This window comes from Bombina bombina, chromosome 6 (assembly GCF_027579735.1).
Source record: "Bombina bombina isolate aBomBom1 chromosome 6, aBomBom1.pri, whole genome shotgun sequence".
Classification (NCBI taxonomy): Eukaryota; Metazoa; Chordata; class Amphibia; order Anura; family Bombinatoridae; genus Bombina; species Bombina bombina.
Window position 1 is genome coordinate 454648318 of NC_069504.1, and position 14607 is coordinate 454662924.

The following is a 14607-nucleotide window of genomic DNA, read 5'->3' on the forward strand; positions in this document are numbered from 1 at the left end:
AGCGCACCTGTTGAATGTTTGATAAATTGGGAAAAGGGTCCAATAGAGTTGAATGTGAATTCGAAACATCTGGAATGACACAAGCATTGATCTGCGTTGGATTGAGATTGCGGGAGTGTATATTATGTCACACATTTTAACATTTGATGATGTTGATGCTTAGTTAATTATGGCAGATACAATTAGCTTTGAATATGATGCAAGATTCAAGCGGATTCCATCGTATTATCAGTTGAAGCATTGATAAATTGGCCCCTTAACCCCTTGAGTGCTAACAACGGCTAAGAGCTGTCAGAGTTTCCCACTCTGGTGCTCAGAGCCATCGCTAGCATTCTCCCACCTTGAGGGAGATCTGGCGGCTCCCACTCGCTCCTACCCCGGCGATCGGGCCTGTATAGTGACATTGCGGTGCCCTGAAAAGGCCATTTGGATGGGCATTGCCCTTAAAAGGGCATTTAGCTCTTTTTCAATTGCCCAAACCCTAATTTAAAACTAAAACCCACCCAATAAACCCTTAAAAAAACCTAACACTAACTCCCGAAGATCCACTTACAGTTTTGAAGACTGGACATCCATCCTAAATGAAGCCAGAAGAAGTACTCAGCCAAGCGGCAAGAAGTCCTCAACGAAGCCGGGAGAAGTCTTCAACCACGCTGGCATAAGTGGTCCTCCAGACGGGCAGAAGTCTTCATCCAGACAGCAACTTCTATCTTCATCGATCCAGCACGGGTCCATCTTCAAGACATCCAGCACGGAGAATCCTCTTCAATCGAAGTCTTCTTCCAGAATGAAGGTTCCTTTAAGTGATGTCATCCAAGATGGCATCCCTTGAATTCCGATTGGCTGATAGAATTCTATCAGTCAATCGGAATTAAAGGTTAAAAAATCCTATTGGCTGATCCAATCAGCCAAAAGGGTTGAGCTTGCATTCTATTGGCTGATTGGAACAGTTAATAAAATGCGAGCTCAATCCTATTGGCTGATTGCATCAGCCAATAGGATTTTTTCACCTTTAGCTCCGATTGGCTGATAGAATTCTATCAGCCAATTGGAATTCAAGGGACGCCATCTTGGATGACATCACTTAAAGGAACCTTCATTCAAGAAGAAAATTTCGATTGAAGAGGATGCTCCACGCCGGATGTCTTGAAGATGGGACCCGCTCCGCGCCGGATGGAAGAAGATAGAAGATGCCATCTGGATGAAAACTTTTGCCTATCTGGAGGAGCACTTCTGCCGGCTTGGATGAAGACTTCTCCCAGCTTCGTTGAGGACTTCTTGCTGCTTCCCTGAGAACTTCTCCCGGCTTCGTTGAGGATGTCCGGTCTTCAAAACTGTAAAAAAGTGTAAGTGGATCTTCTGGGGTTAGTGTTAGGTTTTTTTAAGGGTTTATTGGGTGGGTTTTAGTTTTAGATTAGGTTTTGGGCAATTGAAAAATAGCTAAATGCCCTTTTAAGGGCAATGCCCATCCAAATGCCCTTTTCAGGGCAATGGGGGGCTTAGGTTTTTTTTAGTTACGATTTTATTTGGGTGGTTGGTTGTGTGGGTGGTGGGTTTTACTGTTGGGGGGTGTTTGTATTTTCTTTACAGGTAAAAGAGCTGATTTCTTTGGGGCAATGCCCTGCAAAAGGCCCTTTTAAGGGCTATTGGTAGTTTAGTTTAGGCTAGGGTTTTTTTTATTTTGGGGGGCTTTTTTTATTTTGATAGGACTATTTGATTAGGTGTAATTAGTTTAAATATCTGATAATTTCTTTTTTAATTTTGTGTAATTTAGTGGGGGGGTTTGTAATTTAGGTAATTGTATTTAATTTAGATAATTTAATTGTAGTGTAAGGTTAGGTGTTAGTGTAAGACAGGTTAGGTTTTATTTTACAGGTACATTTGTATTTATTTTAACTAGGTAGCTTGTAAATAATTAATAACTATTTAGTAACTATTCTACCAAGTTAAAATAAATACAAACTTGCCTGTAAAATAAAAATAAACCCTAAGCTAGCTACAATGTAACTATTAGTTATAGTGTAGCTATTTTAGGGTTTATTTTACAGGTAAGTATTTAGTTTTAAATAGGAATTATTTACGTAATGATAGTAATTTTTATTTAGATTTCTTTTAATTATATTTAAGTTAGGGGGTGTTAGGGTTAGACTTAGGTTTAGGGGTTTATATCTTTAGTATAGTGGCGGCGACGTTGGGGGCGGCAGATTAGGGGTTAATAAATGTAGGTAGGTGGCGGCGATGTCAGGAGTGGCAGATTGGGGTTAATAAGTGATCAATGACACAAGTATCAAGCAATTGGATTAGTTAGTGATAATATAAAATGTATATTTGAATCAGATTGGCTGATGTCATAAATCATGTTATTATGCCTTTCCCAATCAAAAGTGGTGGAAAATGTCACTAGTTTGTGGGTTGTTTAGGAGTTTGAGTATTGCGTCACATTTCGTGCGAAATGCAGTAGGACTTATATTACATGCGTTAAACATGGTGAAATTAGATTGATCAAAAAAAGGAAGTTAGCTATAGTATGTAATGTATTTATTTCATTTTTATACCTATATCTACTGGTCCTGCTGCCAGACAGACATTACCTGTCATTAAAACTACTTTTGAAATGAATCTGCCCCTTGAAATTACATGTGGTTATAATATTATTATTTAACATATTATTTAGATACTGAACATGCGTCTTTGTTGTCTGTGTGATTTAGAAAGAGTATACAATTGTAATCAACTTTCTTATTTACATAAATATGTAACAAGATTTATTCTCTTGAAGCATCTAACATAACCATCTGGGTATTCAGACTCCCATTGATTTCTATGGCATTCGCAGTCTCAAGGGTGGCGGTTTGAATGATAGGTACGCTGCGACAGAGAAAATGCGAGCGCACCTGTTGAATGTTTGATAAATTGGGAAAAGGGTCCAATAGAGTTGAATGTGAATTCGAAACATCTGGAATGACACAAGCATTGATCTGCGTTGGATTGAGATTGCGGGAGTGTATATTATGTCACACATTTTAACATTTGATGATGTTGATGCTTAGTTAATTATGGCAGATACAATTAGCTTTGAATATGATGCAAGATTCAAGCGGATTCCATCGTATTATCAGTTGAAGCATTGATAAATTGGCCCCTTAACCCCTTGAGTGCTAACAACGGCTAAGAGCTGTCAGAGTTTCCCACTCTGGTGCTCAGAGCCATCGCTAGCATTCTCCCACCTTGAGGGAGATCTGGCGGCTCCCACTCGCTCCTACCCCGGCGATCGGGCCTGTATAGTGACATTGCGGTGCCCTGAAAAGGCCATTTGGATGGGCATTGCCCTTAAAAGGGCATTTAGCTCTTTTTCAATTGCCCAAACCCTAATTTAAAACTAAAACCCACCCAATAAACCCTTAAAAAAACCTAACACTAACTCCCGAAGATCCACTTACAGTTTTGAAGACTGGACATCCATCCTAAATGAAGCCAGAAGAAGTACTCAGCCAAGCGGCAAGAAGTCCTCAACGAAGCCGGGAGAAGTCTTCAACCACGCTGGCATAAGTGGTCCTCCAGACGGGCAGAAGTCTTCATCCAGACAGCAACTTCTATCTTCATCGATCCAGCACGGGTCCATCTTCAAGACATCCAGCACGGAGAATCCTCTTCAATCGAAGTCTTCTTCCAGAATGAAGGTTCCTTTAAGTGATGTCATCCAAGATGGCATCCCTTGAATTCCGATTGGCTGATAGAATTCTATCAGTCAATCGGAATTAAAGGTTAAAAAATCCTATTGGCTGATCCAATCAGCCAAAAGGGTTGAGCTTGCATTCTATTGGCTGATTGGAACAGTTAATAAAATGCGAGCTCAATCCTATTGGCTGATTGCATCAGCCAATAGGATTTTTTCACCTTTAGCTCCGATTGGCTGATAGAATTCTATCAGCCAATTGGAATTCAAGGGACGCCATCTTGGATGACATCACTTAAAGGAACCTTCATTCAAGAAGAAAATTTCGATTGAAGAGGATGCTCCACGCCGGATGTCTTGAAGATGGGACCCGCTCCGCGCCGGATGGAAGAAGATAGAAGATGCCATCTGGATGAAAACTTTTGCCTATCTGGAGGAGCACTTCTGCCGGCTTGGATGAAGACTTCTCCCAGCTTCGTTGAGGACTTCTTGCTGCTTCCCTGAGAACTTCTCCCGGCTTCGTTGAGGATGTCCGGTCTTCAAAACTGTAAAAAAGTGTAAGTGGATCTTCGGGGGTTAGTGTTAGGTTTTTTTAAGGGTTTATTGGGTGGGTTTTAGTTTTAGATTAGGTTTTGGGCAATTGAAAAATAGCTAAATGCCCTTTTAAGGGCAATGCCCATCCAAATGCCCTTTTCAGGGCAATGGGGGGCTTAGGTTTTTTTTAGTTACGATTTTATTTGGGTGGTTGGTTGTGTGGGTGGTGGGTTTTACTGTTGGGGGGTGTTTGTATTTTCTTTACAGGTAAAAGAGCTGATTTCTTTGGGGCAATGCCCTGCAAAAGGCCCTTTTAAGGGCTATTGGTAGTTTAGTTTAGGCTAGGGTTTTTTTTATTTTGGGGGGCTTTTTTTATTTTGATAGGACTATTTGATTAGGTGTAATTAGTTTAAATATCTGATAATTTCTTTTTTAATTTTGTGTAATTTAGTGGGGGGGGTTTGTAATTTAGGTAATTGTATTTAATTTAGATAATTTAATTGTAGTGTAAGGTTAGGTGTTAGTGTAAGACAGGTTAGGTTTTATTTTACAGGTACATTTGTATTTATTTTAACTAGGTAGCTTGTAAATAATTAATAACTATTTAGTAACTATTCTACCAAGTTAAAATAAATACAAACTTGCCTGTAAAATAAAAATAAACCCTAAGCTAGCTACAATGTAACTATTAGTTATAGTGTAGCTATTTTAGGGTTTATTTTACAGGTAAGTATTTAGTTTTAAATAGGAATTATTTACGTAATGATAGTAATTTTTATTTAGATTTCTTTTAATTATATTTAAGTTAGGGGGTGTTAGGGTTAGACTTAGGTTTAGGGGTTTATATCTTTAGTATAGTGGCGGCGACGTTGGGGGCGGCAGATTAGGGGTTAATAAATGTAGGTAGGTGGCGGCGATGTCAGGAGTGGCAGATTGGGGTTAATAATATTTAACTAGTGTTTGCGATGCGGGAGTGAGTCGGTTTAGGGGTTAATATGTTTATTATAGTGGCGGCGATGTCTGGAGCGGCAGATTAGGAGTTAATAAGTATAATGTAGATGTCGGCGATGTTGGGGGTGGCAGATTAGGGGTTAATAAGTGTAAGATTAGGGTTTTTAGACTCTGGGTTCATGTTAGGGTGTTAGGTGTAAACATAAATTTTGTTTCCCCATAGGAATCAATGGGGCTGAGTTACGGAGCTTTAGGCTTTTTTTCAGCCGGCTCTCCCCATTGATGTCTATGGGGAAATCGTGCACGAGCACGTAAAACCAGCTCACCGCTGCCTTAAGCAGCGCTGGTATTGGAGTACGGTATGGAGCTCAATTTTGCTCTAAGCTCACTTCTTGCCTGATAACGCTGGGTTTAGGAAAACCTGTAATACTAGCTCTGTAGGTAAGTGAGCGGTGACAATAACGTGCAAGTTAGCACCGCACCGCTCTTACCGGAAAACTCATAATCTAGCCGAATGTCTTTTAAAATTTGAATATATTTAATTGTATTGTGTTATCTTTATTGGTGGTTGTGCACTGCTGGTCTAAATATTATTTTTATGAGTCACTTTAGAGAGGTGCCAATTGTTAGTTTATAGAACCAAGGGGAGTGACCTGAAAAAGACTGCTATAGTCTGAGGTACAATACATCAGTTTAAAGTAAACAGTGTACTCAGGCAAGCAGCAGATAAATTATTACTGTTTTTAAAGCAGGTGAAAGAAACCCAGTATTGAAAGGTTTAGTATTGGTAGAGGTTTAAACAGGAAAAGCAGATATTTCAACTGACGAAGTAAAGGTAAAGAATTTATTTGTATATAATTGAAAAAATTCCTGCTTGTAAAAAGGAGGACTAGGGACACATTAAAGGCAGACAATTTCACAGTAAACTTTCCCTTTAATTATCTTTGCATTTTTTTTTTCAAGACATCAGAGGTATAGGAATTATTTTCGTTTGAGGCTTTAATGAGGTGTTAAAATATGTATATCTAGTTCTACACTAAGGCGAAATATTTGTTTGAGTTGTAAATTCCATAAATCAAGTCTGATAATTCTAATGGATGTTTAATTAGAAAAGTGTTTAAGTTAAAATATATACTGAATGAAAACAGCTTGTTTTTTACCATATAAAATATATACTTATTGGAAAAATCATCTATTTTCAATCTAAGAGAATGAAATAAAATTATGGATTAATTTTCCACTGAGGAAGGTGATGCCTCATAATTTATTATTTATGTTTTGTAGCTTAGAAAATGTAAAATTTAAAATCATATTTTAATAATGCTGGAATCCTATCAATAACTGTGTATAATAATATAAACTCTTTCATGTAATCCCAGCAGAAAAAATAGTGACTGAAGCCTTAAACATGGAAGCGTAAGAAATGTTCTATGGATTCATAATCAGAATAAAAATAAGTGTTTGTTTGTTTATTCATGAATCTACTGGCAGCTTGTCAAATATTTTCTATTCCATGTGTGCAATAAAGATACAAGAAAGTTCCAAGAACTGACACTAATTTGTTAGCCTAGTTAAAACATCTGTCTTTTATTAAGTTGTTGGTTAAGCAATAGTTTATATTTCAGCTTCCGAATGGAAGAAGAAAAGAAGCTTATTTCTGTGATGTGAAAACAGGTGTACAATATAGCCACCAATTTAAGTCTAATCATACAATGCAGCATATGTGCAGCTGATTTATGTTAGAGCTGCAAACAAGGACTGTAAGTTTAATTTTTGGAGAAATTAAAGGGACATAATACTCATATGCCAAATAACTTGAAAGTGATGCAGCATAACTGTAAAAAGCTGTCAAGAAAATATCACCTGAGCATCTTTGTAAAAAATGAAGATATTTTGCCTCAATATTTCTTCAGCTCACTAGAGTAAATGCTGTGTAAACAGTTATACTTTTATACAAGAAACAATAGCCAATCAGCATCAGCAGTGCTGAGTTAATGCTTTGCCTTTGCTGTGATCATAGAAGTGATTGTAAAGTTGAATGATTTAAAGCCCAGTATTTTACAATATTCTTAAAGGGCCGGTAAACCCACAAAATAATGTTATATAATTCTGCACATAGTGCAGAATTATATAACATCAGCTTAGAGCCAGCTTTCTACCTGAAAGGATTTCAGAGAAATTTTCCTATGAAAATGACATTTACAGTACGCCGCTCCTAGCTCTACTGAGCGGGTCTGTTTGTTTTCCCTAAGCAGCAGCGAGCTATATTGAGTTCAATGGCTCAATCAGGCCGGCTGTGGACTAGACAGCGTGCCCGATGCGCTTAGGGAAAACAAACAGACCCGCTCAGTAGAGCCAGGAGCGGTGTACTGTAAAAGTTTTTTACATAGAGATATTCAGGAGATATTTTCTAGTCAGCTTTTTACAGTTATGCTGCATCCCTTTCAAGTGCTTCAACATTTGGGCATCAATTACTTGTTGAACCAGCTACAGAGTATAAAATGTATAGGAAAATACTCCATTAGGTTAATTTTTCTATTTAAAAAAGTTGGTTTTTGTTTTTGTTTTTGCTAAATAATGCCTCATTTCATTGTTCTCAAAAATATGCCCATATAAATAGTTTGAGCCTGCAGAAATAGCAGATCTCCTAATCTTATCTCTCTATACATTAAGGCCTCTCGATTGTAACTATGTGTCTATACACAATAGTCAGTATTCACATTTTTAAAGGGGCATTAAACACTAAATACATGCTAGATAGAATGATGCATTCAAAAAAATATATGTCTGAGAATAACGTAGATGTATTTTTTTTAAAGTTTGTTAGTTGTTGAAATATTGACAAAATAAGTGTAAAGTTTTAGTGTCTATAACACAATTGGAGCTGCCATGATTATACTTAGGTTACCTTCTCTGCTGTGGCCATTTAGGGACAGTTATACATAAGTAATTAGCCTGTGCAACCAATGGCTGTGTAGAATATAACAGTGATCAACATTACCATTTCTAACAGGAACTGAAAAGCTCACCATTCAGAATGAAATTACAGGAAAAGGAGACAAAATAAATAATAAAAGTATAGAGGATTTTTTTTTTACATATATACAATTTATCATTTTTTATTACCATCTCAAAGTTTTTAATGTCCCTTTAAGTATAGGTGGTTGTTTCAACAGGCAAAAACAGCTATTTTAAAAGATAAAATAAAGGTAAATTAGCTATTTATATACAATTTTATACACTCTAGCTTGCAAATCAGATAGTTGGGAACACATTAAAGTGGAAGAAAATGTAAAGTACCATGACCCTTTAAACTTTTATCGCTACATCAATTATTTAATTTGTAATATGTTATCATAAAGAACAGTTAAGCATATATAGACTTACTATAAGAGAAGTAGATATTGCAGAAGATGATGTTGGAGTAATTGTAAAAGATGATGTTGGAATAAGGACCCTTTCTAGCTTAAAATTATGTTCTGGTGTAGGATTGTAATGTAGATTTCTCAATCATGTCTCTTAAGATGGTAATAGCAAGATTTTCATGTGCTTAGCCATTTTTAAATTCTTGCCAAGCTTTCAACTGAATATAAAAAATAGATATTCCCCATAATGATTTAAACGGGCAGGAAACCCAAAATGTTTATTTCATGATTCAGATAGAGAATAACATTTTAAACAACATTCCAAATTACTTCATTCTTTAGATATCATTGTTGAATAAATAGCAATGCACATGGGTAAGCCAATCACATGAGGCATCTATGTGCAGCCACCAATCAGCAGTTTGTGAGCCTATTTAGATATGCTTTTCAACAAAGCATATCAAGAGAATGGAGCAAATTAGATAATATAAGCAAATTGGCAAGTTGTTTAAAATCACATGCTCTTTCTAAATCATGAAAGAAAGAAAAAATGGGTTTCATGTCCCTTTATTTTTTCTTTAATTTATAAGCAATGCCTGTTATAAACAAATATACAAGACTAGTGTTAATTCTTGCAATCTAGATCAAACTCATTTGAGCAATTGTTTCATTACTGAAAAGATCCTTTTTCTATAATATGGGTATAATTGCCCACACACACTAATGTTTGTAGAAAAAGCATTTTCTTACACTTGTTGTTGCACAAATAATAACAAATAAATTGGTATTACAACTAGGGGCGCAATCCGATATAGATCGCAGTTTGCGGCGCAAGCGAGGAAACCCGCGTCGCCACGCAGTTTCAGCTTGCAACTCGAGCTATCCCATATATGTCGCCGTCAGATGCTAACGTGCCGTAAGTCTGACAAACCAGCGATGTCCAGAAATCTGAGCAAGTACAAATTTCTGGCGTCGCCAGTGACTTGCGGCACGTTAGAAACTGCCGGCGCCTACAAAACCTGACTAAAGTCTAAATCACCCGCACTGTCTAACACGCCTCCCTAACATAGCCCGACACGTCTAACACGCCTCCCTAACATAGCCCGACACGTCTAACCCTCTATCCGCTATCCCCCCTCACTATCCTAACAATAAAATATGTATTAACCCCTAAATCGCTGCTACCTAATAAAGTTATTAACCCCTAAACCGCCGCCAGCTATATTAAATCTATAACCCCCTAAAGTGAGCCCCTAACACCGCCGCCATCTACCTTACCTACCCCCTAAAGTGAGCCCCTACCCCGCCGCTATTTTAAAATTATTAACCCCTAATCTAATCCCCCTACCCCGCCGCCATCTATATTAAATTATTTAACCCCTAAAATACTAAACTATCCCTACCACTAAACCTGAGTCTAACCCTACAAATAGCCCTGAAAAGGGCTTTTTGCGTGGCATTGCCCCTAAGTAACAGCTCTTTTGCAAGCCCTTAAAAGGGCTTTTTGCGGGGCATGCCCCAAAGTAACAGCACTTTTGCCAGCCCTTAAAAGGGCTTTTGGCGGGGCTTTGTCACAAAGTAAACTGCTCTTTTGCCTACAATCTACATCCCCCTACACCGCGGCCACCTATAATAAATGTATTAACCCCTAATCTAATCCCCCTACACCGCCGCCAGCTATATTAACTATATTAACCCTAATTATATTAGGGTTAATATAGTTAATATAGTTATTATATTATATATATTAACTATATTAACCCTAATTATATTAGGGTTAATATAGTTAATATCGTTATTATATTATATATATATTAAGTATAATAACCCTATCTAACTCTAACATCCTAACTAAACTCTTATTAAAATAAATCTAATATTAATATTATTAATTAAAATATTCCTATTTAAATCTAAATACTTACCTATAAAATAAACCCTAAGATAGCTACAATGTAATTAATAATTACATTATAGCTATGTTAGGGTTTATATTTATTTTACAGGTAAATTGTTAATTATTTTAACTAGGTATAATAGCTATTAAATAGTTATTAACTATTTAATAGCTACCTAGTTAAAATAATTACCCAATTACCTGTAAATTACCTGTAAAATATAATCATTTAAAAATAAAAGGCACACTATATTACCATTAAAGGGACATGGAAACAATGCAACAGTGGTATAGCTTCAATTCCAGTGTATTGGCAAAAGCCTAATGTTACTTTTTTGTTTTTACATGTTTTTATTTAAAATTATTTACTTTGAAGAAATAGGGTTGATCTGTTTTCTGTTTTGTTTTTTCTTGATTCCTGTCTTCAGAGCACCCTAACAGGCTATATTTTCAGGATATCTGAACTAGAGCATAGGTGAAATAATCAGATGATCATCTGTAGTTATTCATCTGCTTCATCAAAGATAATCCTGAAAATCTGGCCTGTTAATGTTCCCTAATGACTGGAGCTGAAAAATACTGATTTAGACAAAGGTTAGGCAGAAATACATTAACATTATATATCATTTTATTATGTGTTTAGGTTAGTAAATCTAGTATAAAGGGATGTAAAATGGTAAAAGTTCCAAAATATAACTTTGTAAATATGAGTAGTATTATTTGTGCATTGTTCAAAACACAATTATAATACATCAAAATGTTTAACAAAATATAAACTATATGCAATGCAATAAAAACATATTTTAAACTGATTTTAATTTGTTTAGCAAAAATATAAAAGTACAATGAATAATAACAGATCAAACAACATTTTTAGCAATTAACCCTTTCATGACTGGGTTAATTTGTCTGCAAATTGAATTCCCATGATTGTGCTTGCGATCGCAAGATTTCAATGATTGGATTGGGTCAGGGGGGCGTCCCTACAACGCTAGGCACGCTATCCAGACCGCGATCGCATCCTGGAAGCGCTGTTGGCTCCGGGACAGCCAAACGGCTAGGACGTTATATTCCGTCCTAACGGCGCTAAAGCCCAGCATGGTTAGGATTGAATAGAATGCCAGAAAGGCCTTAAAAGATTAAACAAAAATTGGATGGAACCAATCATAGACATCCAACACAAAGCAATGATGTGTACGCAGTCAACTAGTCCAACTTATTTCCCTAAATAAGAAATAATTTCTGCTTAGAACAGAATTCAAACCTAAGAAACATTTTGGAAATATTATTATTGAAAGGTCCTAACTTCCCATGAATATTCTTGATGAGAATGTATTAAAACAATCTTTTTACATATTGTAATGTTTACACCATATATATCCAATTAAATCACTTGACTTTAATTTAATAAAATATTACTTTTAATGGTCCATACATTTTGTGTTTTAGGTGATGCTTGCACTATGGCTGACTATAACAGACTCAAGAGCATTCTCCTTGATCTTCAAGCTAATCGAAAGAAACTGCAACGTCGCCCTGCGGAAGACAAAATAACTCAGAAACGGGCCCTAGTAGAAGATATGTTTAACTATTTGGATATAAACAGCAATGGTCATCTAGACAGCTTTGAACTAGCTCAGGTGGGCATCTAGTTGGTTGAAAATTGAATTATGAAGTGAATTGCATTTTTCATTCAAAGTGTAAATTGAATATAACACAGAGACATTCTTGTGAGAAGAGTTGTTTCCATCTGCCTGTCTAACACAAAAGAGAAGAAATAGAAAGTTATATGCTTTGAATTGTAAACTAGATTTTGTCTATCACAAGGGAATGACAATATTTCATTAGTACAAAAATGTTCTCCTTTTCTCCAAGATGTTGACCAAATTGACTCAAAGTCTCACTACATACTGAAAATACATAATTAACAAATCCGTTTTGCATTAAAATTATACTAAGTAGTTTTCCCACAGATCGTTTTAATATTCACATTGCAACTAGAAAGCTTTTAGATTTTATTTTGTTTTCACTCACTAATTCCCCAAACAGTTATTGAACATAGTGTTTTAAAGAGATGCTGTAATGAAATAAGGAAATGTCCATTTTCAATCTAGTGATACATTTATTTTTTAATAGAAGTACCATGTGCTTCTTATATTACATTCATTTTAAAGTTCATCTAATTTGAGTTTTAAACCTTTTTAAAAATGCCAAGCCAACATCACTTTTACTTTTATTAAATGAATTATGAAGGAAAGCTAACACTTGAAAATGTCTTTAATTCATTTTGACATCAAATGTATTTTCATTTTCAATTGCAATCTCCCCAAAACAATTTGCAAATTGTGAAAAATAAACAGTGACTGATAGAAGCACTTAAAGGGTCAGTAAATACCTTGATTTCTATATAAAATCTTTAGTTATTTGTAGTGAAACAACTTTGCAATACATCTCCATTTTTTTATTTGCTCCCTTTTCATGCAATTTAGCTCTGAAAAATTAGCAATTTCTCATTCTCAGAACTTGAAATGCACCCTGCTGAGTTCTCAATAGTAACTCTGCTACATGTCTGACCCTAATTGGATTTATTAGATAACATGAAAAACATTGCATCTTATACTTATTTTATGACACTGGCTAGCCTTGTTGCCTGTGAACTAAAGACCACATTGGCTCCTTCAAATGAGACAAATAGTGGGTGGAGTCTAGCTATTTAAAACTAATTGCATTAAAAATGATGTTAATTTGTTTTAAAAATGCCAAGACTTGGTTGATATGTTATTATATACTGACACAACAGAAATGTCTTTTAATTACACAATGTTTAATGTTTACTTCTTAGAAAGTCAGGTACTTTTTAGGTTCTAAAGGACAGAGATTTAGGTGTGAGTTCCAAGTAAAAAAAAGGGACACTCAATCTAAATTAAACTTTCATTATTCAGATTATAGAGCATGCAATTTTAAACAACTTTCCAATTTACTTCCATTAACAAAATGTGCACAATCTTTTTATATTTACACTTTTTGAGTCACCAGCTCCTACTGAACATGTACAAGAATAAGTGTGTATGCATTTGTGAATAACTGATTGCTGTCACATGGTACGTGTATGCATTTGTGATTGACTGATGGCTGTCACATGGTACAGGGGGAGTGGAAAAAGACGTAACTTTTAAAGTTGTCAGAAAAAAAATCTACTACTCATTTGAAGTTCAGACTAAGTGGTATTGCATTGTCTTGTTATCTTGCATTTGTTGATTATGCAAATCTACAGTCTTGACTGGTCCTTTAATCACATAATGATTTTACTGTGACCATATTTAAAAGACAGTGTTTATTATGTTGTAGATTTACATTTCAAAGGTGTATTAAACTATTGAAAGTACGTAGTTTTTCACTACAAATATTTCACGTGAACATAAGGCATTTACTTACCTTTCCATGTTTTGCTGTATCTTACTTACAGAATAGTGCAAGAGTTTTACTAGTTGATAGTTTGTTGTTTACTTAAGTGTTATTAAAAAAAAAACTTTTGATAATGGCTACTATTCACATATATTTACAGTTTTTAAAAAGGGTCTATATATTTTGGACAAATCATTTGTCAGGAAAACATTTTTTGCTTCATCCAAGATTAGTTCCTGGGTTCTTTAGATTTGACCACATTTTGACAACTTTATTCATTTAATGGAAATTTGTCAACCCCTTTTTTCCTATATGGATTGTTTTTTGGATGCAAAGGAGAAGCTTCACAGAAGCTTAACCGATTACAAGTTGAGTGCTATCAATAGCTTTAGAAGCATAAACATTCAAATCCATATTACTAGTGGAGTGCTTTTTAAATTACTGCAAATTTGTTTGCACAAACTCACAGTAATTTACATTCCCCATATTTTCTATGGGTATTGTAGATCTGTAATATGCACTCTTATTACAAGTTGAAAGTAAATGTGATTGTGTGAACACAATCACATTTACAGCTCAAGCTTTTTATGTGACCTTAAAGGTCTCATAAAGAGTTTGTCCGGATAAAATACACTACAAACCCCTAAACCACTACCCCCACATTGCAAACTAACTATTTACACTATTAACCCCTAATCTACCATCCCCCCACCGCAAAGTAAAACACTACACCATTAATTCATAAACCGCCAGCCCCCAACGCAAAATAACCCCTTAAC

The 14607-nt window shown here is 35.5% G+C and overlaps 1 protein-coding gene across 1 annotated transcript in view; it reads left to right on the forward strand.

Moving 5' to 3' along the window:
* Positions 1–14607, forward strand: part of LOC128664462 (follistatin-related protein 4-like) — a 1075469-nt gene that overhangs the window by 458198 nt on the left and 602664 nt on the right. Inside the window, exon 3 of the mRNA XM_053719289.1 lies at positions 11873–12063. Coding sequence (XP_053575264.1) covers positions 11873–12063 — 191 coding nt within the window. The remainder of the gene's footprint in view (positions 1–11872; positions 12064–14607) is intronic.